The sequence below is a fragment of the Coprinopsis cinerea genome, assembly GCF_000182895.1.
Source record: "Coprinopsis cinerea okayama7#130 chromosome 4 map unlocalized cont3.4, whole genome shotgun sequence".
Lineage (NCBI taxonomy): Eukaryota > Fungi > Basidiomycota > Agaricomycetes > Agaricales > Psathyrellaceae > Coprinopsis > Coprinopsis cinerea.
This window is the reverse complement of record NW_003307541.1, coordinates 13143-37434: the sequence shown is the minus strand read 5'-3', so window position 1 is coordinate 37434 and position 24292 is coordinate 13143. Positions and strand designations below refer to the sequence as shown.

Sequence of the window (24292 nt, the reverse complement as noted above, 5' to 3'; positions counted from 1 at the left end):
CGACAGCTCATCGCCAGGGCGACACAATAAATCTTCGCAGACGCTGAGACCAGAAGCGGGGTTCCCCTGGCTGGCAAGTTGATCGAGGATCGAACAGATTATTTCATCCAAGGCCGCGCCATTCGAAGCTTACATCCATTCGTCTCAGCCGAGTGACGAACACGTAAAGGCCTTGTTGTCTTTATTACCAGACTAAAAACAGCAACGGCGTTTACATGGGTTCTTGTACAACGGTTTACCCTGACAAATCCTTGGAACCCGAAAAAGTCAGCGCTAATATGGTCGTGAAAATACGTAGAGGACTCACTCAATCTGAACCATCCCATTCAAAAGCCTCCCTCCAAAATTGGACGAAGCACCCGAATCTTCGTCGACCAGACAGAGATAATGGACTTTACAATCTCCAAACGGAAATTCCGCCTCAAACAGCCAGACATTCTCTCGCGTCTGAGTGTGCGCTACGAGGTTCTCGAAGCGCGTCTCAGCCTGCGGCAGAAAGTGCTGCCCGCTCTTCCGGTACTCGTCTACGGTTTGGAGCTCATTCACGGGACACAGCTCGACCCTGACTCCACTGATGACGCGCTTGAGGTTTTGAATCCCGCCTGCCCGCTGACGAGCGAACGATTTCATGTGCGCGAGTGCCTCGGATCTGTTGAGTGTCTTTTGTACCTCGGAGAAAACGAATAGGCTGCGCTGGCGGATGTGCCATGGGACCCAGGCGCGTTCGTGTTTTAAGACTGCGTACGAAGATAGGTAGGTCAGTATTCACGCGCTGAGGAAGGAATGATGAATGCGTACCGCTGACGGCTTGAGCCATCGCCTTGCATTCGCGTTTGTGAAGACGCTCCCAGTCTTGCTTTTGGCATGCCTCACTACAGTATACGACAGAACGGCACCGTGAGCACTGTCGAACGCCCTCCCCTTGCGAGGGAGCGCGGAAACCTCGATCGAGGTGCTGGACGCTGGGATTAGGGCCATGAAGCGAAAACATGATACATCTGGACACATACCCCGATGTTCTGGCAAAGGACAAGTCTCTTCGGGTACGGAGTTTGGAAGGACAACCTATGGAGGTTCAGAACCTGAACAAAATCCCCAAACGACTCGACTCCAGCGTGGTTCCGAGTAGACATCTTGACCATCGGATGGTTTCTCGTATCCGCAGTCGCAAACGCTAGAGCGCGTTTGGAGGTCAGATGCCCGATAACGCTATTGAGGACGTCGTCGGCCTTGGTCTTCGCCTGACCTGCTCTCCGAATTTTGGTGAGCATATCGAAGACGGCTTTGAGCGGTCGGCGGACGATGAGGTCGGCGACGATGCTGTTGGAAGCGCTGCGGTGGTGGTTCGCCCAGACGAAGACGCTGAGTATGCTCTCCAGGAAGAAGGGCTCGAAGTAGTCGTCTTCAGACCATTCTTTGAGCTTGGGGAATTGGAACAGCACCAGGACGAGAAAGCCTTCGATGTAGTTCTCCTTCAGGAGGTATCGTGCGAGTCGTCGATCCATGGAGAGGTATTCGAAGATGTCGTTGATGTCGTTGACAAAGTGCATCAGGTCGACGGGGGGTTGGGTGCCCGGGGGGACGTTGCGTATCATCGTGTAGAGGTAGTCGAGGAGGCTGACGACTTTGGAAACGAAGACTTGGATCACGGCTGGCCGAAGGGAGAAGAGCTTGTCGAAGAAGATGGCGCGTGATACATCGTGCACCAAGCACTTGTGCAAGACCAAAAGGAGACCCTCAGGGAAGGGCAACGTCTCTAGATTCTCTTCGTAGTCGTTGGTCGTCGTCGCAGCCGTGATGAGGCAGTCGATAGTGCAGGGTGAAGACAAGGCTGCCATTGAGAGATCGTCTCCCTCCGTGAGCATCAGGTGAACGAAGGAGAGCAAGTCGCCCACTGATCCTTCGTTATTCAGCACTGCGAAACGCTTCCATGAGAGCAATGGTTCCAGGTACTCCAACGCGAGTCTGCGCGCCGTCGCAAGTCGCCCAACCACACCGGATCGCTTCTCGCCATCGAAGAAAACAGTAAACATGTCATACGCGAAGGATGCGCGATCGAAGACAGCCTTTCCCGCTGCGGTTTGGATGGTTTTTGGGAAGGGAGCTAGGAGGTGAGGCAGGAGGGTTTTGGTGATTGTCAACATCCGCTCGGGAGTCAGCCTTGGAAATAGCGAGTATAGATGCTCCATCCGAACAACTTCGCCTCTTTTTGCGTTGCCTAGAAGCTGAAAGGGATGGATGTTCCTTTCAAGTTAGTTGTATACAAGGCGGGTACTTCGCGCTCGACTTGCCTCTTCCCATTCTTGCGGAGTTTGGGGCGCTCGATGGCCCACACTATGGTTGTTAGAGTTATTCATATCTGGCGTGAAACGTTAGAACACTTTTTCAAGAGTGTAGTGTACTTCGACTTACTAGAGGACATAGCCTTGTCGTGGTTCGGAAGATAGTTACAAACTCGGTGTTGATCGAAGTTGGAGAGAGTTGAAGCGGAGTTAACAAGGGCCGAGGCGGCTAAGTTTACCTGCTTTGTACATACTTGACATGGATCCTTTCAAGAGTTTGGATGAAAGGGATTTCTCGAGAGCCTTTGTACTCGACTCGCAACTGGATTTCGATGTCCAAATCGGGATATGCATCGGGACCAAGATGGGCGACGACATCGAGCTACGATGGGACGAAATGGTATTTCGGCGCCAACGACGTGTTCCGTGGCCATAGAGACGGAAAAGTATTACTAGGCTCGAGTGACAACTTGAATTCTGCCGGGCAATGAGTTTATTGTGCTCAGTGTGTTGGGTGAACGAGTTTGTCCCGTTCGTAACGGTGGGAGACGAGATATCCGAAGAAGAGGGTAACGTGAATTATGTAGAGATTTAGCGTAGTTCACCGAAATATTCCTTATCACCTCTCGAGCTGTCCACAACGGCACCTGATTCTCCCAAGGGAACTGAGCTTAAGTTTGAGCGGCGACTGGCGAGAATTCTGGCCGATTCAGTGCTCCGCCTCGATGGATCATGCCAATCAACAGCGCGGGAGCCCATTCATTTGAATCTCCCGTGATGGTATCGTCGTCTTTGACCCAAAACCCTCCGGAGGCGGTCGAAAAGCGCGCGCTACGAGAAGACCCAAACGGCGGACGATGCCTGCTACAAAACAGCGCCGACAACGAACCAGAACCTGTGCTTCCTTGCTACGTCGTTCCAAAGGAAGTGGAGAAGGACCACAGACTTGTAAGTCCCAGACAGCCGTTTGGGAGGAAATCTAAAGTAAGAATCGGTGAGTAGATGACTGCGATTGAGTATAACTTCCAGCAAGAACATATGTCACTCAACCTCGATTCAAGAAAGAACGTGTTTTTCGGTGTGTTATTTATGGCCACGTCATCCACCGATTCTGTTGACAAGAGCGACTAGTTAGCACGACGCTTAGAGACCTGTTCATGGCGGAAAAATGGGGGCTGCTTCCAGAGAAAGCGATTCTCGACCGGTACTGTGATAGCTACGGTTTTCCCTTTGCGCGAGGATGGGTCCCAGAATTTAAGGTAAGAGCTTGTCCGTGATTCTTATACACACAGGTACTGACTGATGGGGCGACCCAGGACAAGCTTTACAAGTACACCATCGTACCGTTGACACCTCCAGAGGACCAATTCCCCATTCCCGTCATACATCGCTACCCGAATCCTGACTCCGAGTCTTCGGGTGGCACTCCCACCGCCTACCCCTTCCCGTTCAAAGAGTTCCCAACTATCACCTCCCACATCCACCCAAACTTTGCCCTCTTCAGCCTTGGGCGCATCATCCGCAAGTTGTATTGGAACACCAAATTCGTCAATCTCTTCGACGAATACCCGATCTTCCTTCAAATCGCAACAATTTACCGTTTGTGGATTATGCTACCCGATGATGCATTCGAGCGTGAAGATTTCCACTATCGCTCCCGCCGTGCTCTACTCGAGGAGTTTGAGGCTGAGAGTGACGCTTCCTGCATCGCCTCAGTGAAGCCACCGCTGAAGGATGCTGAGGCGGATGAGGGTCAATTGAGTGATGCTGGGACCGAGCCTCGTCGCGTTTACCATCCTCCCCCGCCGAAGCGAAAGCGTCCGACGGAGCCCACACAGCATCAGAGCTCCAACAAAAAGCGCGAAGAGGACAACTATTGGCACGGTGCGTCTATCGCCAGGTGGGACTATGCTGTCCAGCAGAGCATGCCCGAGGGACGTGTAGGATGTAGCTCATTTGAGTCTTGTTGACATACCGGTGAGGAATTTTGGATTAGGACCGGCTACGTGCAACATAGCTGAGCGCATGGTGCTGTATTATAAAAGAGGAATGTCAAAATCGCACGATAGATAACAATAGCCTTATCACAGAGCATTTGAAGCTACAGTCGGCGGACTATGACGTTCCAAGCGCCTCACCCACGGCAGTATACAGTGCGTCAATCTTCTGCTTCTGGACCGGGACTCGTCTATCCACCGCCTCAGCAACCTTCTTATCGTAACAACATACAATCGAAAGGAGGAGAGCGGCGAGCTTGTCGATGTAGTCGAGCCAATTCTTCTCATCTCTTACAGCATCGGTGACTGATACAATCATCACCGGGGCAGTGGTCAGTCATACAATCACTGTTTTGTGAAAGTCGACATCCAAATATTCGGTCCACGACTACTCTGTCTATGACTCTTCCGTTGAGATCGTCTTTTAGCGCCCAGAGTCGTCAATTATGGATCATGATCAACACCGCGGGAGATTTCTATCTAAGTCGAGCCAGCTTGATTTCGGCAGTTGGCACCTTCCATCATCATGGTATCATCGTCGCTGGCCCAAAGCCCTCCGAAGGCGGTCGCAAAGCGTGCATTGGAGGAAGAGCCAGACGGCGGACGATGTCTACTACAAAACAGTGTCGACAACGACCCTGAGGCTGTTCTTCCTTGCTACGTCATTCCAAAGGAACTGGAGAAAGACCATAAACTCATGAGTCATATACACCCTTTTGGGAGCAAAACTAAAGGATGACTCGAACTTAGATGACTGCGATTGAGTACAACTTCCAAATGGAACATATGTCACTCAATCTCGATACAAGGAAGAACGTGTTTTTCGGTGCGTTGTTCCTAATCACGTCGTACACCGAAGCTGTTAACAAAGAGGAACTATCTAGTTAGCGCTACGTTTCGAGAATTGTTCATGGATAATAAATGGGCGTTGATCCCAGAACAAGCTGTTCTCGACCGATACTACGATTCATACGGATTTCCGTTCGCGAGGGGATGGGTTCCAGAATTCAAGGTAAGGGCCCTGATAGCTATCGCATGCTTGAAATACTGATACGGGGACCTCAGGAAAAGCTTTTCAAGTACAACCTCGTACCGTTGACTCCTCCCGAGGACGGATTCCTTCTTCCAGTCATACATCGCTACCCAAACCCAGATCCTGACTCTTCGGGTGGCATGATTCAGACTCCCACAGCCTACCCCTTCCCATTCAAAGAGTTCCTAACGATCACCTCCCACATCCACCCCAACTTTGTCGTCTTCCACCTCGGCCGCACCATCCAGAGCTTCTATTATCGAGGGGAGAAATTCGTCCAAAGCGTTATCGCCCCAAATCCTGTCTTCCGTCGACTCGCCACTGGGGCCCGTAGCCCACAGGAACCTTGTTCACTCAAGGATGACGACCGTTGATTTACCTCGGACTAGCTCTAGAGCACACAACTAGACGTACCTCCAAATCTGTATACAACTGCTCTCTAAACCAAACCCCATCAGCCTCCACGCAACCAAAAACACGAAACCGCGAAAACGAAAGCGATGTACTACGTGCACTGGAAAACAACTTACCTCATCCTCGGATGTGAGTCTCTAAACATCGGTACCACCATCCTAAACACATCCATCCCAAGAAGGTTAATGTCAGTATTGTGTCAAACGCGAGAAAAGATAGCAAGGAACTTGCTCGACGATCTTACCATTTTCATTTGCATGACCTTGAGGAATTAATGGTCACGATGGAATGGTGGGTAGGGCAGAGATAACATGTCGTCGGATGGTGCGTAGAGGAGAGACGAAATGTCGGTGGAGGCTGAGTGGGTCGTTCGATAGCGAGTAGGCCGATAGCGAGTAGGAAGCCCAACGTCAGAACCAACCAACACCGCGGCGGAAGAGCCCCATGTCCGGACCGGGTAGGTAGGTACCACGTACGCAGATCATCCATCCACAGTCAACGGCGAAGAGGTGAGGTAGGTCCAGTCGTCAGTCTCCCGAGGAGTGCCGAGGGTAGGACCGTCAACGCATACCGAACGCAACAACCATACCGGACGAAACCACAGCACCGAGTCCCAACGGTCATACCGAATACACATCGAGAAGGGACGTAGAGGGGGGAACGCCAAAGGGAAGAGGAAGGATGCGAAGGGTGCCGGTATGGCTCGTCGAAAGTCATCGTCCATCCACAAGGAGGTCAACGAGTCGTCCATTCGACGTCGGGAACGTTCATTCGAAGTCGAAGTCGCCCAATCCACGTCGCCATCCAATCCAAGTCGTCGTGGAATCAAGTCACCATCCCACCCAAGCCATGGAAGCTCCAAATCATCGTCATACCACACCATCATCCAATCGAAACGAAGCCACATACCGACCAAAAGAAAGTGGCGGGACCGAGGAAACCATAAGCGCCCACTCGTGATTCCGTCATTCCCAGAACCGTGGCCCGTTGCTGGGCTCAGCGTCGTCAGAGAATTCTTATCTTCTGGGCGGTACATTTGGCTAGCCTTATTTGAAACATATTAGTTATCAAAACGAAACTTCCCGTCGCATCAGCTCCTGACATACGTCTTATCGCGCTGACCCTCCTTCTTTCCAGCTTGAATGAACGATGAGTAAACGGGGTGAGCGTTCTGCTTGTTTCCGAGCTACGAAGAGGCTCACCTTTCTGTCGTTGTCAACTACGAGCCATAGAGCCCGTAGGTGAGGTCTACATGAGGGCATGGGGGTAAGGTAAGGATTCACTCGAGTGTTTGAACAGCGTTCAAGTTTATTTGTCATTGTTTGAAATGGACGCCTTTGACATCCCCTACCGTCTCAGCGGTTGAACGGGGCGTACTTACCTCTACACAAGACACTTGGAGCAGGAACGGTTTCAAGGAGGGTAGTCGACATTTTGGTCGGACATTATGTATTTGTGGCGCACTGCCCGATTATGATTTGTCATTACGGCTTCGAGGTAAACATGGGCCATTTTCTTCCATTCCGTGGGCGCTCTCTTCGCCAATCGCAATCATTAGCGCTCTCACCCGGAGATGTCCAGTGACAAGTCCACCCTCTTCCTACATATCCAACATTCCGGGTATCTCTGGACTGGGAATGAACATCGCTGTCGCCCAAGGTCGCGGTACGCCTGGGCTTTGATGCACATAGACTAGGTAGCGGGAAACGCGTCACATCCCACACTCCAGACGTGCTTGTACCCATCCTGGAGAGGGACGGGTAGACGTGCGAAGGATTCTTTTAACAGCTAGCCAGTCCATGCTTATTTGGCACTAACCCCTGGAATCAAACTCCGACGATGATCACGGGCGCCTAAAAGTGTGTACTGTGCACGTCCTCGAACTTTCCATATCCGAGACGAGAGTGGAAAAGATCGCCCCCGGGTTTACTGAAACTGTACACCACATCCAATCTGAAGCACTCAAAGAACAATCACAGGTCCCAAAGGCCTGAATAGAGTTTCAAAACTCTCCCGAGTCCCCCAACGCACCGAGATATTTTTACGCAATGAACGGCCTGAACGGCGACATACATTAGGAGGGGAAACATTATGGCAAATATGTGGGGGTGCGTCTAACTAGGCATAAGATAATAGAAGGAAATTTACCGCTCGCCATAAGTACCATTGCTGTGCTCTCGAGTCCAGGTCGTGGGCACCGCCTAGGAACCAAGGCTGTTCTGGTCCTCCTTCTCCTGATACGACTTCCTCCTCGTTCTAAACAGATTCTTCAAGCTTGATTTCTTCTCCGGCTTTGGCGCTGAGACCCCTGACGACGACTTTGCGGCCGTATCGGCGAAACTGATTGTTGTCGGAGAGGTCGGTGGAGTATCTGTGTGCGTAGCGGACAGCCGGGTAGTATCTGAGGCGACATGTCCCAGCGCCTGGGACTGGTCGCCACTATGGTTCGAAGTGGATGCTGAGCTGGCGGGAGGCGGTGGGGGATCCTTAGGCGAAGAACCTGAAAGAAGGATGGAGGGAGGGCGATTGGAGGGGTTTGTGGGTTGACCTGAGGAGGGTAAGTGGAGTCGTTAAAGAAGTAAATAAATCACATAGGAGATTAGCGACGCACCTGAGCTTGGATCTCCCCCAGAGCGGGATGTTTCTGGATTCACAGAAGCCGAACCGAAACTACCAACCTCTCCGGGCTGAACTCCTTTCGCGGGGTCCGATCCTTCTTTGACTCGTCCTTCTTCCTCTGCTTTCTTCTTTGCTCGAGCTGCATCGCGCTTACGGATAACTGTTTTATGAGCGCACATAGTCAGCCTTTCAGATCGTCAAAGAAACCAACGGTTTTACTCACATGCCTCGTTCTTTGCTTTGATCTCTGCTCTCGCATCTGCCCATATCTGTTCCTCGGTTCGTTGATCGGCAAAGATATGGTAATTGCCTGAGTTGGAGAAGTAGCCAATTCCTGCCATTCGCTTAGTGGGAGTGCGTCAGGGAAAGAGCTGGGTGGAGTTATCGGAAAGGTGTAAAGTCGAGAAGCGCAGGCTTGACACTGCATCGATACTGAGTGTATGTGCGTGTATGGCATTGTGGGTACGAATGTCATGTTCCCTCCGTGCTCCCGCATTAACTACGGGTTTGGTACTTACCATGTAGGAGTCCGGGCCGCCTGCTCTGCGCTCGCCTTTGTCGTCCAAGCAGGAAGTGTGAATCCTGGGATCGAACAACAAAGACGACAACCACGACTCTGCCACGAGGTAAACTCGGCTCTTTCAAAGACTCAAAGAACGGCATGTCAGTCGCCTATTTTCTTTCATGCTATGTCCCTATCAGTCAATGTGTCAGCGCGGTCAGTTCCTTCTCTGTCAGTTGATCTTTTCATTTTCGCAGAAACCTCGCACATGTCTAGTGGGACCCACAAAACTCGACTTGTCACTTAAACAGGAGGGATTCTCCTACCCGGAAAGTGTCTTCGCCCCTGTTCCCTCTCCACTGTTTCCAGACATGGCATCCGAGCAGGAAGAGTTAGAGATCCAATGGCGCCTTCGTGTCCCAGAGATCGAGGGACTCTCTGGCACTTTCCGAACCTCCTATATTCATACCCTCCGTGAAAAGTGTGCGATGATCGTCGATGAGGCGGGGAAGCGTTTCGCAAACTCGTTCATCATGCTTGACGTGAATAAAGATGACGATGATGAGCAACTTCCATATACTATGTCAGATAGAATTAGCTTAACAGCAGATGAGCTCCGCCGGGCTACTCAGGTACGTTTCTCCTTCACTCCTTCCTGGATGTTCATCGCTCACACTCGTGATTAATTAGGAAAGCGATACATCGAGACTGGTCCTGCGAATCATGTAAGTCGCTATCTTATCTAAGTAGTTGCTGAGGGACTTACAAACTCGGATGGAAGCTTGCTTCAGTACAACTATGAGCTCGACCGAGGGTCTACTTCGAACGATGGGGCGTATGTCATTAAATGGATGGCAGAAGAACTGGGTGTATCTCCCTGCTTCTTCGACGGGGCTCTTCGATCCAGCGATTCGACGATTCTCGAACTGGCGCCTCCTAGAGCAGAGTCCCCGTACAATCTCGATATCAATACACTCAGTGAGTCGTGATTAGTAACAACTCTACATTCCTACGCTTACATTTGGACAGACGGAGTCTACATCACCCAGATTACCGGAACCAACACCACCGTTTGGTTCAGCCATTCGCTTGATCGAGACTTTTCTTTATACATCATTGACAACTCGCCAAGGACGACCACAGCAAATATTCTCAAAGCCGTTGTCAATCTCCGCCTCCAACCTTTCCTCTCGGTCGATTCACTAGTATGCAGCGACGACTATCTTTTCAATGAAGTCTACGCTCAAGCGTTCAAGATGACTTCAGAGGCGGTAAGCCTTTGTTAACCGCTTGCAGAGCAGCCTTCAGTTTTGACTACATCCTCTAGCTCCATAATCTGAAACCGATAGACCCTAACGATGGTTCCCCTGAGGCGGAGCAGTACTCCCGGAGGAACGAGCCTGATCGTCGTTTCGATGATATGACAGACGGCTACCAATTCGTCTACAACATCAGCCGTGCTTACGAGAACAAGAAACGAGTCTTGGAGCTCCTCAACCAACTGGCCGAGACGAGGCACACGCTGGCCAAAGCCGACCCAACTCGCTTCAAAGCCAGTGGCAGTCTCGACAACTGGGTCGAAGGTATTCCTCGTGAGACTGCCGGTCTTCTCAAGAACATGGAGCGTAACCTCGTCGCACGGCAAGGCGCTGTACGAGACAGCTTGGCGATGTTCACGACGATGATGAACCACAAGATGGCTGCCTTTTCGTCCCAGCTTGCAACGGATGCTCGACGAGACAGCTCGTCGATGACTACGTACGTATCTCGATGACTACATCCGGATACTGCGTCGACTAATATGTATCTCTAGTATCGCCCTGGTCACCATGCTGTTTCTTCCAGGATCCTTCGTTGCGGTAAGGGCGGATTCTCCACCAATCGTGTTCTTCCGCGACTCAACGGCCAATGGCAGTCGTTCTTCAGCACGCAGTTCGTCAACATCATCGAGAGCGACAACGGGACATCCACTTGGGTTATCCCGATGAAGTTCTCGCCTCTTGTCTGGATTTACGTCGTCGTCAGTGGGCTTCTAACGCTGCTACTGGTGTTCGTGTGGACTTGGCTTCATGGTTCGGCTAGAGCCAAGTTCCGGAGGCATAAGAAGAGGCTACTTCGGAAGCCTTGGGAGCTTCGGCGTACGAGGACTATTGAAGCTAGAAATAAAGGAATGTCGACCACCGCGGTTTATCTAAGTGAGATGAAGGAGCTAGACGGATTAACGAATAGGGGTATGAGAGGCGTTAGATTGGATACTGTCATAGATATGGATCGAAATTAACAAGCCCTTTAATGCGACGCAAGTATACGGGCCCGAACTAAACTGTACACGGCAGTACGATTGAAGACATGATGTCCAGACGAGGCTTGTTCAAGTGACAGACGCTCGCGAGTGGCCGAGTCGGAGGGCCAGTCAGTACGTGAGATAATCATCTTCATCGAGGTCTTGGTCCCCTCGAAGTATCTAGTAGTCAGTCACACAAGAAAGGAATTAGCATCGAAGGGAATCAAACGTTCAGCCTAACCAAACATCCAAACATTCAAACCATTGAGCAAGAAACGTACCCAATGAGGAAGAACACGATTCAGAGCAACACGACGGACCGCAGGCTCGATAGTACCTTCCCGAACGTTTACTGGACGAGGGTGTGGATGCCTATGGCATCTGAGAGGTGGTAAGTGTGGTAGGTACCACCCGGGCCTCGGTCATCTTCGCGTCGGACTCGGCGACGCCAGTCGACCAATCCGTACGCGTGTTGACGATATCCAGAGCCAGATACACGAAGGCGTTGACGATACCACTGGACGCAGCGTCATTCTGACCTTTGAAGGTATCGTCAGTTTCTTTCGAGTGGACGCGTTGAGAATTACTGAAAGAAACTGACGGCTATCGGACTGTGCGCGTGCAAGAACTCGAGATGCTCGAACAGGAAGTCCTCAGTCCACAAACGCCCAACACCACCCTCAGTCGACGGCGGGATGTTAGTTTCCTTTGCGTGGATAGGTGGACCTTCCTGGAGATTCAGGTTATGGACGTTTTCCAACGTCGACGTCAGGTCCGAGGACTGGCTCAACGCGTTACTCAGTCTCTCGGATGGCGTCAAGCTGAACATAAGTACCTTCTTGCGACGTGCCCTCTCCCGCAGACGTCGGAGTAGACCTTCCAGAGTGTTGACGAAGTCGTCGTCTCCGTCCGGGATGGGACCAAATGGTGAGTTGCTCTCGGCCATAGGTTGGAACTTTGAACTTTGAACGACGATGGAAGTTGTAGACAAGGCTCGAAGATGCCGAGAAAGCCGACGCTTAATGAGGATGCAGCTAGGGTTAGGGGTAAACGCGTCACTTCCGAGCAATCAATCCAGCCGCGCCTGACTATCTCCCTTCCTCTTCAGAATTACCACACACGACGACTCCGTCGACGGGCACCACCATAGAACCACAATGCTCCCATTCTACGACGAAGAACGCAAACGACGAATCAACCTAGGCGGCACATCGCGCTCCACGACATCCTCCAGCATCCTCGACCAAGTCCGGATCCAGCGCCTCCAGCGGGAAGAGCAGAAGAAACAGCAAGACGCCGCTCTATCCATCCAAGCGTGGTGGCGCGGGCACCGGGAATGGAGGCGTGTCAAGACGGAGCTGAGGGGTGCGTGGGAGCTGGATCCGTTTGGGATTACGGGGTTGAGATGTTTGGTTTTACTTGGGAACGATGAGGAGACGTTGGGACGGTGGTCGGAGAGGATGGGGCAGGTTGGGATGGGTGAGTGTTATTCGTTTGGCTTCTGTAGTCGTCAGAGAAGCTAATGAAATTGCGGAGCAGAACAGATATTCGCGTTGGCGAAGACGGAGCATGCGGGGAGTTGGTTGGTCCTCGTGCGCAAAGCTGCTCTTCGATTGCTGCAATCCGTTTCTATATCGCCTTTGTAAGTGTTATCGTATTCTTTACTGGCGTATACTAACATTTTGTAGATCTCCTCACGCCGAGAACCACTTGAACCTACTCACGACGCTGCTCTCGACCAAGATAGCCGCCCGCCACCTCGACTCCTCAGGCGACGAAGCAGTGCGCCAAACCCTCGGATATCTCCTTCAACACGACTATTACACTCATCTAGGCGAGGCTATCAAACGCATAGTACGTTCCTCGCCCTCCTAGTCTCTCGATTCCACTAAAATACGTTTACAGCCACTAGAAGTGAAGAAATCGCCCGCCCTCTCCTCGCTCGTCAGTCTGACAAGCGTTCCACTCACCACCTGGCCATCGGGGTCGCCCGAGCACGCCTACGCCCTTTCTAGATTCCTCGCCCGGATCCTCAGCATCCCGCTCCTCCCCAACCGCATATCGATCCAAGACCTCCCCCTCTTCCTCTCTCGCATCCCGCTCGCCAACCTCCACGCCCTCGCTCCACACACACGATACATCGTCGATAATACCAGTATAGAAGAGAAGATCCATTTGGTATCCAACACCTCGATGTTCTTCACGCCCCATTATGCAAAGTTTACGAACGAGTCGATGGGGTGGTATTTGAGGTTTATGGCGTCCGTCTTCAACGAGCTACCAGTTTCCGCGTTCGACGCGTCCAAGCAAAAGACCAACGCTACAGGGGATAAGAAGAAGAAGGGTGGGGAGACAGCATGGACGCAGACGCCGTACGACTCCGACTCTGACGACGAACGAGGCGGGGTTATCAAAGTCCAAGTCGTATCCTCCTTCACCACCCCTCCTCCACCGACCTCAGTCCCACCGCTCGACACTAAAACTCTGACCCGCCTCCAGAAGCTGCCTTCCCAGTCGCACATCGAAGCGCTCCTCAACCTCGCGAGGAGGTCGCAGAAAGTCCAGGACGCGTTTATCCTTTACGTGCTAGCGCTGAATGCGGTGTGGCCTGAGCACCGGGAGAGGGTTCTTACCTCGATCCTGGCGCTTACTGAGGGTAATTTGATAAAGACATTGTATAAGGGCGATGTGAGGAGTTCGCCGTTGGGGAAGGAGGAGCGGTCTGCTGCGTTGTTTGGTGCGTATCTTGCCTTTTTCGAATCCCACATACCTTTTTTTTTCGAGTCGGACTCGAGTCGAGGACTGTTACTGACATGTATCATTTTTCAGACCCGAAGAACGCAGATCGCTGGCCACCTCTGCTCTTCCTCGCCGAGCTGTATGCTCAAGCGCTCGTCACGATGGGCGACGACGAGTTCTTTTCCTCCTCACCATCCTCCTCCTACACCACCACCTCTTCCTCCCTCTCCTCTTCCTCCCTCTCCTCTTCCTCCCACCACCACTCCTTGTCCTCTGGTCCATCATCCCTGGCCTCATCTTCGTCCACGACAACGACAACAGCCGTCCGCAACCCCCTCACCCTAGACGAACTAATCGCCTTCACTCGGCAGTTGTTGAACATCGCGTTTACGCTTTTTTGGACGGACGATCAGAGCTCGATGCAGGTTGGGAGTGTTGGAGGGTTAGGAGGGAGGTATACGTGGGAGGTTGTTAGGGAGAGGGTGACGCGGTGTTTGGTTAGTGTTCATGCGAGGGAGTGAGTGTTTGTTGCTTTGTTTTTTTTTTTTGTTTCGTTGGGTTACGTTGCGCTGGATTGGATGGATTGGTGCCATTCAACTTGGGCTACGCGTGCATTGGAGGCTCCGCATTTGGCGATTGGCGGTCGATTTCACAGCGCCGTCGTCGTTGAACGTGTAGCACATCGGCCTGTGTCATCGTTTGGGCGGATGGTCTCGACGTCCGTGTAGCCTTCGGATCCATTGTCCTATCCCGTTTCGACCTCGTTCCTCTCATGCTTTTCGAGTACTAACTATCCGTTCGTATAGTTCCAGAAAACCGTTCATCCCACCCGACGGGTGGCTCGTCACCTCGAATTTGGATATGAAGACGTTCGTGGAGGCTGCTATGTACGTCTTCCCTTCCCCAAGATTCTTCCTACCCTCACCTTGCACCCATACTAATCCATTCCTTTCTCCCATTTCTCAGTCTCGAAGAAACACAACTCTCCGACCCGGACTCCGCCTCGTCCATCGCGCTCACCCAACCCTCCTCGTCGTCTCGCACCTCCCGCACGTCGCGCAACAGGAACCTCACGAAACGTTCAATCGCACTGCTCTCGCCATGTCTCGGTGTTCTGAACAACATTCCCTTCTCGATTCCATTCGAGATAAGGGTCTCGATATTCCGGCATTTCGTCCTCAACGACATGATGAAGGTTTCGGGTGGGGCTATGGATCGGTTCGGGGGTGGATGGGGATGGCATGATAAGACGCGTATTAGGGTGAGGAGGGGGCGGGTTGCGCAGGATGGGTTTGATAGACTTAGTGAAGTTGATTTGAAGAAGCCGGTTGAGATTACGTTTGTGGATCAGTGGGGGCAGGAGGAGTGAGTTATTTTCTTCTTTTTTCTGGTCCGTTCTCGATTTTCTGGTTTCTTTTTTTTTTGTGTTGCCTTGTTTCGCTTTTGGTTTTGGTTTTGGTTCGTGGTTGGGGCTTTTTTTTGGTTGCGTGTTCTTGGTCGGGGGTTGTGGTTTTGGTTACCAACTGCGGTTTGGAGTTTTCGTTTTCGTGTGAGGTGGATGGATGGGTGAGCGCTAGAGGGGAGGGGTTCTCGGGTTGACGATGCGTCGCTCGGACTCTTCCGGAGCGTTTGGCGTTCGTCTCGTTTCTTCGTCTGCATCTCTTCCGTTCACCCTTTCCTTCCCTTCTATTCCTTGATCTCATTGTTCCTTTCGTTTCATCCGGTGTCGTCGAATTTCCCGTCCCTCGACGTTTATTCGTACATTGATCGTTCCCTCCCCGACTCTCACTCCTCGTCGAACGTCATACTAACCTCCACCTCCTCCTCCCCATCTCACAGAGCTGGTATCGACGGCGGCGGCGTATTCAAGGAGTTCTTCACGGACCTGTGCAAAGAGGTGTTCGACACCGATCGGGGGTTGTGGTTGGCGAATAAGAAGAATGAGCTGTATCCGAATCCGCATAGTTATGCTACTGAACGTAAGTTATCGTCTCCCAAGTTGTCCTCGCTCAAGGCTGCTTCGCGGAATAGCTGACGGTTTGTCTGCAGAACATAGTTTGAATTGGTATCGGTTCATTGGACGCGTGCTGGGCAAGGCGATGTACGAGGGTATTTTGGTGGACGTAGCATTTGCTAGTTTCTTCTTGGCCAGGGTACGTTGTTTTCTATGCTTTACGGATGCGTTGGGACAGGTTCCGTGGGACCTCGTTGGTCGTCGCGTCTCCGTCCTGCGACGACGTCTCATCCTTCCACCATCCATCGCCTCCTTCTGCTTCTTGCGGTTCGACGCTAACGCCCTTTCCCTCCACCAGTGGCTCGGCAAACAAAGTTTCCTCGATGATCTCGCCTCGCTCGACCCCGAGCTCTACAAGGGACTCATCTTTTTGAAACACTACAAGGGTAACCCAGAGGATTTGGCTTTGAATTTTACTATTGCTGTTGATGGTGCGTTGTAGCTTTTTGTCGGGTGTTGGGTGGTTGGCTGACGTGTCGCCTCTCTTCACTCGTGCTTGTGCGATTGGTATACGCATCGTGATCGACTTCACCCTCCCTCCTTCCTCTCACCTTCGATTGTTCAACCGTCTTCTCCCTTCTCTCTCCTCACTTTCGACCTCCAGAACTCGGCGTAACGAAGGACGTCGAGCTCGTCCCTGGCGGAAGCAACATCACCGTGACCAAAGCCAACCGATTGGACTATATCACGCTCGTGTCGCACTACCGGCTCAAGAAGCAGATCAAGAAGCAGAGTGATGCATTTTTCGATGGGTTGAGTGATATGATTGATCCTCGGTGGTTGAGGTGAGTTTTCTCTCGAGTCTGCGCTGGAATTTTGGGTGTTAGGACCTTGGTTCATCCGGATGCTCCGAGCATCTCCATGAGTCGTTTCGATCGCTTATACCGTCCTCTGGGACGGATGGATTCTATCGTCAACCATCATGGGAAGCTCTGTGATGGGAGGCTCTGTGATGAACGGCGCTGCCATAACGCCTCTCTCTGCGCCGGTTTTTTGCGACTGCACTGTACTAACTCCCCTTCCTCCTATAGGATGTTCAACCAGCAGGAAGTCCAAATCCTCATCGGAGGCGTCAATTCCCCTATTGATCTTGATGATTTGCGACAGCATACGAACTATGGAGGGTTGTATGATGATCGGCATCCTGTTATTGTTGCTTTTTGGAAGGTGCGTGAGCGTCTTTTTGTGGTTTCTTTCTGCGTGTTGTGTCGGGGAGTTGGAATTGGTTTGAGAGGTTGACCTCGCTCGAGCACCGCCAACCACGTTCGGCCATTCGTTTCACTTCCGTCGGCTCCTTGGAACTTTTTACTAACTGACTATCGTGATTCCCTTCGCAGGTTGTCAATTCGTTCGACCAGGAGCAGCGTCGGGCGTTGTTGAGGTTTGTGACGAGCTGTAGTCGGCCGCCGCTTCTGTAAGTTATCTCGTTTTCACGTCGTTTTGGTTCGATTTCTCTACCGTTCTTTTTCTTCTCTGCGCTATGTTTGTCTACTTTCTTTCGATCCTGCCTTCATCTACTCTTACTTGCTACCTCGACGCTACTTGGACTATAACGCTAAACCGGTTCTTTCCAGTGGTTTCAAAGAACTCGTGCCGCACTTTTCGATTCGGGATGCTGGTACGGACGAGCTTCGTTTGCCAACGTCGAGTACGTGTGTGAACTTGCTGAAGGTGTGTTACGCTTTCTTCCATAAGTTGGGATTTGTTTTCTGACTGAAGCCTTTGTTCGCCACTTTTTGATGTTCGACGCCTCGTTTCGGATCTCGCACTCACACCGCGCTCTATCGTCACCGCCTGCGCTCACCCGTTGCTCGATCGTCGATCGCACATGCCCTATTCTCTCGCTCTCCCCTTCTGTGTGGGTAATCCAGCTCCCCATGTACCCCAACGAGCGCATCATGAAGGAGAAGATCCTCCATTCTATCATGTCGAATTCCGGGTTCGATTTGTCGTAGATTGGTCGAATTCTCGTTTCGAATCGATCCGGTTGAAGGTTGCGTTGTTTAAGCTTTTACAACGGCGAAGTCGGAAGGGGTGGTAGAGAAGTGAGCGTATAGAGGGCGTTATATCGTCACGCGCTTAGAGTCATTTTGTATTTCGACTCATTGAACTACTCTTGTATCATGGTTGTTAGTGCCTTGTCCATCGCATGTTCATCGCTTTCGGATTGTTTCGTAGATAATGTAACTTTATTTCACTGGCTTTCGGGCGCCGGTTTATGGGAAGGAAGAAAATCTGAGGTTGATGTCTGAGATGAGGTATCTTCGAACGATACGAGGAGGACAACGTTCGATGCAATTGTGCCGTCTCGTCTCAGCCTTCAGTCTTCATACCTCTACCTTTCACCGACCAGATGTGAAGCTCGGGCGACGGAGACCGGCTACTTCTCAAACTTCAAACTTCTCCAGAGCCCAATGCACCAGAATTCTGAATACGACTAATATTAAATATTATGTTCCTATTAACATGGGCACATTAATGGTACGACGTCGTCCCGTCGTACCTCGTCGTCCATCGTCCCAAATGACGTAATCATCCGTTTCATCGTACCATTGTACCGAAAAAAATAATTTTTTCATTAAATCGTACACTAAATCGTCCCTTTGGTATGATAGAGGTTAGATCATCGTACCAAAGGGACGATGATCGTTAGTGTTAGTCAAGGGTATGCCATACCCCGGGCGTACTGGGGTGGGTACGGGTAGGTGCGGGTACGGGTACGGGTATGGGTAGGGTTGTGGTCACCCTAATATTATGTTCCAAAAAACATGGCCATGTTTAATGTACGACGTCGTACCATCGTCCCCCGTGGGAAAATGATGTCATCGTACATTCATCGTACCATCGTACAAAAAAAAGTAATTTTTTCGGTAAATCGTACACGGTGTCTACCCGAAAACGGTTATTGAAACCATTTGGTACGATGGCATCGTACCATCGTACACCCTTATCGTACAAGTGTATGATGCCATCGTACATGGTTTCTACCTGAAATCGATTATTGAAACCAAAATGTACGATGGCATCGTACCATCGTACATCTGATGTACGACGTCATCGTACAGTGTACGACGCCATCGTACCTTCATCGTACAACGAGTGTACGATGAGAGTACCCCATCGTACCCCCATCGTACACTCGCTGTACGATGACCCCACCTCATCGTTCACTTGTACGACGCCATTGTACCATCGTACAACCGGTGTACGACGTCATCGTACAGTGTACGACGCCATCGTACCTTCATCGTACGACGAGTGTACGATGAGAGTACCCCATCGTACACCACTAGATGCTGTAGCTTTTATTCATAATTTACGGTTACATCCATGTATACATTATTCATAAAAACACGGTTGCCGATGGCCGCTTTTTATTCATAACTTGTCCAGCCATCGGGATGGCTTGGCATAGCACAGCTCATTTCCAAACTGGGATGTGTCACCTTGGAAGCGCTTGGCAGTGACATCAGCAGAGCGCCAATTTCCAAAGTAGTCACCCCGCTCCTCACAGGGTTAGGGTTAGGGTTATAGAGAGAGAAAAAATGGAGTAGGGTCGGTCTGACCCTGGGGTCATATTGGACTGACCCTGGGGGCAGGGTCAGGGGAGAATATGGGTGACCCTGGGGACTGACCCTGGGGGAGAGGGTCAGAGGGGAATATGGGGGACCCTGTGGGGGGCAGGGTCAGGGGAGAATATGGTTGACCCTGGGGACTGACCCTGGGGGACAGGGTCAGAGGAGAATATGGGGGACCCTGGGGACTGACCCTGGGGGAAAGGGTCAGGGGAGAGTATGGGAGAATATGGGTGACCCTGGGGACTGACCCTGGGGGAGAGGGTCAGAGGGGAAGATGGGGGACCCTGTGGGGGGCAGGGTCAGGGGAGAATATGGTTGACCCTGGGGACTGACCCTGGGGGACAGGGTCAGAGGAGAATATGGGGGACCCTGGGGACTGACCCTGGGGGAAAGGGTCAGGGGAGAGTATGGGGGACCCTGGGCGCATCCTGCTCAAGTCTCTGAGATGAGGTGGTGGGCCGCTGTTGCTCTGATGTTCCGGGAACACCACTCTCTGAGTCTGGTAGTCGCCACCCTCTGTATGCGGTGTTCCAGGAACACCACTCCCTCAGTCCGAGTTGTGACTCGCTCGCATCCGGTGTTCCAGGAACACCACTCTCTGAGTCGGAGTGGTCACCCTCTGTATGCGGTGTTCCAGGAACACCACTCTCTGAGTCAAAGTGTTAACCACCCTCTGTATGCGGTGTTCCAGGAACACCACACTCTGAGTCGGAGTGGTAGCCACCCTCCGTATGCGGTGTTCCAGGAACACCACACTCTGAGTCGGAACCATACTCTGAGTCGGAGTGGTCACCCTCTGTATGTGGTGTTCCAGGAACACCACTCCCTCAGTCCGAGTGTGACTCGCTCGCATCCGGTGTTCCAGGAACACCACTCTCTGAGTCGGAGTGGTCACCCTCTGTATGCGGTGTTCCAGGAACACCACTCCCTCAGTCCGAGTAGTGACTCGCTCACATGCGGTGTTCCAGGAACACCACTCTCTGAGTCGGAGTCGTCACCCTCTGTATGCGGTGTTCCAGGAACACCACTCCCTCAGTCCGAGTAGTGACTCGCTCACATGCGGTGTTCCAGGAACACCACTCTCTGAGTCGGAGTGGTCACCCTCTGTATGTGGTGTTCCAGGAACACCACTCTCTGAGTCGGAGTGGTAGCCACCCTCTGTAGTGTCTGAGTCGGAGTGGTCACCCTCTGTATGCGGTGTTCCAGGAACACCACTCTCTCAGTCCGAGTGTGACTCGCTCACATGCGGTGTTCCAGGAACACCACTCTCTGAGTCAGAGTGGTAGCCACCCTCCGTATGCGGTGTTCCAGGAACACCACTCTCTGAGTCGGAACCATACTCTGAGTCGGAGTGGTCACCCTCTGTATGTGGTGTTCCAGGAACACCACTCCCTCAGTCCGAGTGTGACTCGCTCGCATCCGGTGTTCCAGGAACACCACTCTCTGAGTCGGAGTGGTCACCCTCTGTATGTGGTGTTCCAGGAACACCACTCTCTCAGTCCGAGTGTGACTCGCTCACATGCGGTGTTCCAGGGACACCACACTCTGAGTCGGAGTCGTCACCCTCTGTATGGGGTGTTCCAGGAACACCACTTTCTGAGTCCGAGTAGTGACTCGCTCACATGCGGTGTTCCAGGAACACCACTCTCTGAGTCGGAGTGGTCACCCTCTGTATGCGGTGTTCCAGGAACACCACTCTCTGAGTCGGAGTGGTAGCCACCCTCTGTAGTGGTCAGCCTCTGTATGTGGTGTTCCAGGAACACCACTCCCTCAGTCCGAGTGTGACTCGCTCACATGCGGTGTTCCAGGAACACCACTCTCTGAGTCAGAGTGGTAGCCACCCTCTGTATGCGGTGTTCCAGGAACACCACACTCTGAGTCGGAGTCGTCACCCTCTGTATGCGGTGTTCCAGGAACACCACTCCCTCAGTCCGAGTAGTGACTCGCTCACATGCGGTGTTCCAGGAACACCACTCTCTGAGTCGGAGTGGTCACCCTCTGTATGTGGTGTTCCAGGAACACCACTCTCTCAGTCCGAGTGTGACTCGCTCACATGCGGTGTTCCAGGAACACCACTCTCTGAGTCGGAGTGGTAGCCACCCTCTGTATGCGGTGTTCCAGGAACACCACACTCTGCGTCGGAACCATACTCTGAGTCGGAGTCGTCAGCCTCTGTATGTGGTGTTCCAGGAACACCACTCCCTCAGTCCGAGTGTGACTCGCTCGCATGCGGTGTTCCAGGAACACCACTCTCTGTATGTGGTGTTCCAGGAACACCACTCTCTCAGTCCGAGTGTGACTCGCTCACATGCGGTGTTCCAGGAACACCACTCTCTGAGTTGGAGTGGTCACCCTCTGTATGCGGTGTTCCAGGAACACCACTCTCTGAGTCGGAGTGGTAGCCACCCTCTGTATGCGGTGTTCCAGGAACACCACACTCTGAGTTCCGGAGTCGGTCACCCTCTGTATGCGGTGTTCCAGGAACACCACTTTCTGAGTCCGAGTAGTGACTCGCTCACATGCGGTGTTCCAGGGACACCACACTCTGAGTCGGAGTCGTCACCCTCTGTATGGGGTGTTCCAGGAACACCACTTGTCTGAGTCCGAGTAGTGACTCGCTCGCATGCGCTGTTCAAGGAACACCACTCCCTCAGTCTGAGTGTGACTCGCTCGCATCCGGTGTTCCAGGAACACCACTCTCTGAGTCAGAGTGGTAGCCACCCTCTGTATGCGGTGTTCCACGAACACCACACTCTGAGTCGGAGTCGTCACCCTCTGTATGCGGTGTTCCAGGAACACCACTTTCTGAGTCCGAGTAGTGACTCGCTCACATGTGGTGTTCCAGGACCACCACTCTCTGAGTCGGAGTGGTCACCCTCTGTATGCCGTGTTCCAGGACACCACTCTCTGAGTCGGAACCATACTCTGAGTCGGAGTGGTCACCCTCTGTATGTGGTGTTCCAGGAACACCACTCTCTCAGTCCGAGTGTGACTCACTCGCATGCGGTGTTCCAGGAACACCACTCTCTGAGTCGGAGTGGTCACCCTCTGTATGTGGTGTTCCAGGAACACCACTCTCTCAGTCCGAGTGTGACTCGCTCACATGCGGTGTTCCAGGAACACCACTCTCTGAGTCGGAACCATACTCTGAGTCCGAGTGGTAGCCACCCTCTGTATGTGGTGTTCCAGGAACACCACTCTCTCAGTCCGAGTGTGACTCGCTCACATGCGGTGTTCCAGGAACACCACTCCCTCAGTCCGGGTGTGACTCTCTCTGAGTCGGACTTTACTCTGAGTCGGAGTGGTCACCCTCTGTATGTGGTGTTCCAGGAACACCACTCTCTCAGTCCGAGTGTGACTCGCTCACATGCGGTGTTCCAGGAACACCACTCTCTGAGTCCGAGTAGTGACTCGCTCACATGGGGTGTTCCAGGAACACCACTCTCTGAGTCCCAGTGGTAGCCACCCTCTGTATGTGGTGTTCCAGGAACACCACTCTCTCAGTCCAAGTGTGACTCCCTCACATGCAGTGTTCCAGGAACACCACTCTCTGAGTCCGAGTAGTGACTCGCTCACATGCGGTGTTCCAGGAACACCACTCTCTGAGTCCAGGAACACCACTCTCTCAGTCCGAGTGTGACTCGCTCACATGCGGTGTTCCAGGAACACCACTCTCTGAGTCCGAGTAGTGACTCGCTCACATGCGGTGTTCCAGGAACACCACTCTCTGAGTCCAAGTGGTAGCCACCCTCTGTATGCGGTGTTCCAGGAACACCACACTCTGAGTCGGAACCATACTCTGAGTCGGAGTGGTCACCCTCTGTATGTGGTGTTCCAGGAACACCACTCTCTCAGTCCGAGTGTGACTCGCTCACATGCGGTGTTCCAGGAACACCACTCTCTGAGTCGCTCACATGCGGTGTTCCAGGAACACCACTCTCTGAGTCGCTCACATGCGGTGTTCCAGGAACACCACTCTCTGAGTCCGAGTGGTAGCCACCCTCTGTATGCGGTGTTCCAGGAACACCACACTCTGAGTCCGAGTAGTGACTCGCTCACATGCGGTGTTCCAGGAACACCACTCCCTCAGTCCGAGTGTGACTCGCTCGCATGCGGTGTTCCAGGAACACCACTCTCTCAGTCCCAGTGTGACTCGCTCGCATGCGGTGTTCCAGGAACACCACTCTCTGAGTCCGAGTGGTAGCCACCCTCTGTATGCGGTGTTCCAGGAACACCACTCCCTCAGTCCGAGTGTGACTCGCTCGCATGCGGTGTTCCAGGAACACCACTCTCTGAGTCCGAGTGGTAGCCACCCTCTGTATGCGGTGTTCCAGGAACACCACTCCCTCAGTCCGAGTGTGACTCGCTCGCATGCGGTGTTCCAGGAACACCACTCTCTGAGTCGCTCACATGCGGTGTTCCAGGAACACCACTCTCTGAGTCCGAGTGGTAGCCACCCTCTGTATGCGGTGTTCCAGGAACACCACACTCTGAGTCCGAGTAGTGACTCGCTCACATGCGGTGTTCCAGGAACACCACTCTCTGAGTCCGAGTGGTAGCCACTGTATGCGGTGTTCCAGGAACACCACTCCCTCAGTCCGAGTGTGACTCGCTCGCATGCGGTGTTCCAGGAACACCACTCTCTGAGTCCGAGTGGTAGCCACCCTCTGTATGCGGTGTTCCAGGAACACCACACTCTGAGTCCGAGTAGTGACTCGCTCACATGCGGTGTTCCAGGAACACCACTCTCTGAGTCTGAGTGGTAGCCACCCTCTGTATGCGGTGTTCCAGGAACACCACTCTCTCAGTCCCAGTGTGACTCGCTCGCAC

The 24292-nt window shown here is 52.5% G+C and overlaps 8 protein-coding genes across 8 annotated transcripts; 4 read left to right on the top strand and 4 right to left on the bottom strand.

Moving 5' to 3' along the window:
- Nucleotides 1-303: 303 nt before the first annotated feature.
- CC1G_12125 (hypothetical protein) lies at nucleotides 304-2144 on the bottom strand (the record flags this gene model as incomplete). Its single annotated transcript, XM_001840019.1, has 3 exons — nucleotides 304-737; nucleotides 799-955; nucleotides 1011-2144. The coding sequence occupies 3 exons, from the start codon at nucleotides 2142-2144 to the stop codon at nucleotides 304-306; spliced, it is 1725 nt and encodes a 574-aa protein (XP_001840071.1).
- A 915-nt stretch (nucleotides 2145-3059) lies between these two features.
- Nucleotides 3060-4252, top strand: CC1G_12124 (hypothetical protein; the record flags this gene model as incomplete). Its single annotated transcript, XM_001840018.2, has 4 exons — nucleotides 3060-3230; nucleotides 3285-3360; nucleotides 3414-3541; nucleotides 3599-4252. The coding sequence occupies 4 exons, from the start codon at nucleotides 3060-3062 to the stop codon at nucleotides 4250-4252; spliced, it is 1029 nt and encodes a 342-aa protein (XP_001840070.2).
- A 937-nt stretch (nucleotides 4253-5189) lies between these two features.
- CC1G_12123 (hypothetical protein) lies at nucleotides 5190-5686 on the top strand (the record flags this gene model as incomplete). The annotated part of the gene is made up of 2 exons (XM_001840017.1): nucleotides 5190-5291; nucleotides 5345-5686. 2 exons carry the CDS (start codon nucleotides 5190-5192, stop codon nucleotides 5684-5686), a joined length of 444 nt encoding a protein of 147 aa, XP_001840069.1.
- CC1G_14309 (hypothetical protein) lies at nucleotides 5521-7238 on the bottom strand (the record flags this gene model as incomplete). Its single annotated transcript, XM_002911268.1, has 7 exons — nucleotides 5521-5665; nucleotides 5727-5751; nucleotides 5843-5884; nucleotides 5971-6582; nucleotides 6636-6716; nucleotides 6833-6912; nucleotides 7191-7238. 3 exons carry the CDS (start codon nucleotides 7236-7238, stop codon nucleotides 6692-6694), a joined length of 153 nt encoding a protein of 50 aa, XP_002911314.1. The 3' UTR covers nucleotides 5521-5665; nucleotides 5727-5751; nucleotides 5843-5884; nucleotides 5971-6582; nucleotides 6636-6691.
- A 689-nt stretch (nucleotides 7239-7927) lies between these two features.
- CC1G_12122 (hypothetical protein) lies at nucleotides 7928-8686 on the bottom strand (the record flags this gene model as incomplete). Its single annotated transcript, XM_001840016.2, has 3 exons — nucleotides 7928-8274; nucleotides 8338-8505; nucleotides 8569-8686. The coding sequence occupies 3 exons, from the start codon at nucleotides 8684-8686 to the stop codon at nucleotides 7928-7930; spliced, it is 633 nt and encodes a 210-aa protein (XP_001840068.2).
- A 532-nt stretch (nucleotides 8687-9218) lies between these two features.
- CC1G_12121 (hypothetical protein) lies at nucleotides 9219-10929 on the top strand (the record flags this gene model as incomplete). The annotated part of the gene is made up of 8 exons (XM_001840015.2): nucleotides 9219-9479; nucleotides 9538-9572; nucleotides 9629-9825; nucleotides 9877-10118; nucleotides 10175-10605; nucleotides 10661-10706; nucleotides 10763-10822; nucleotides 10873-10929. 8 exons carry the CDS (start codon nucleotides 9219-9221, stop codon nucleotides 10927-10929), a joined length of 1329 nt encoding a protein of 442 aa, XP_001840067.2.
- Nucleotides 10930-11503: 574 nt separating this feature from the next.
- On the bottom strand, nucleotides 11504-12077 carry CC1G_12120 (hypothetical protein; the record flags this gene model as incomplete). The annotated part of the gene is made up of 2 exons (XM_001840014.1): nucleotides 11504-11665; nucleotides 11733-12077. The coding sequence occupies 2 exons, from the start codon at nucleotides 12075-12077 to the stop codon at nucleotides 11504-11506; spliced, it is 507 nt and encodes a 168-aa protein (XP_001840066.1).
- Nucleotides 12078-12288: 211 nt separating this feature from the next.
- On the top strand, nucleotides 12289-17839 carry CC1G_12119 (ubiquitin protein ligase; the record flags this gene model as incomplete). The annotated part of the gene is made up of 15 exons (XM_001840013.2): nucleotides 12289-12610; nucleotides 12671-12773; nucleotides 12820-12985; nucleotides 13037-13868; nucleotides 13961-14387; nucleotides 14677-14757; nucleotides 14837-15235; nucleotides 15710-15849; nucleotides 15920-16023; nucleotides 16063-16315; nucleotides 16489-16669; nucleotides 16916-17051; nucleotides 17222-17298; nucleotides 17459-17532; nucleotides 17604-17839. The coding sequence occupies 15 exons, from the start codon at nucleotides 12289-12291 to the stop codon at nucleotides 17837-17839; spliced, it is 3531 nt and encodes a 1176-aa protein (XP_001840065.2).
- Nucleotides 17840-24292: the final 6453 nt, after the last annotated feature.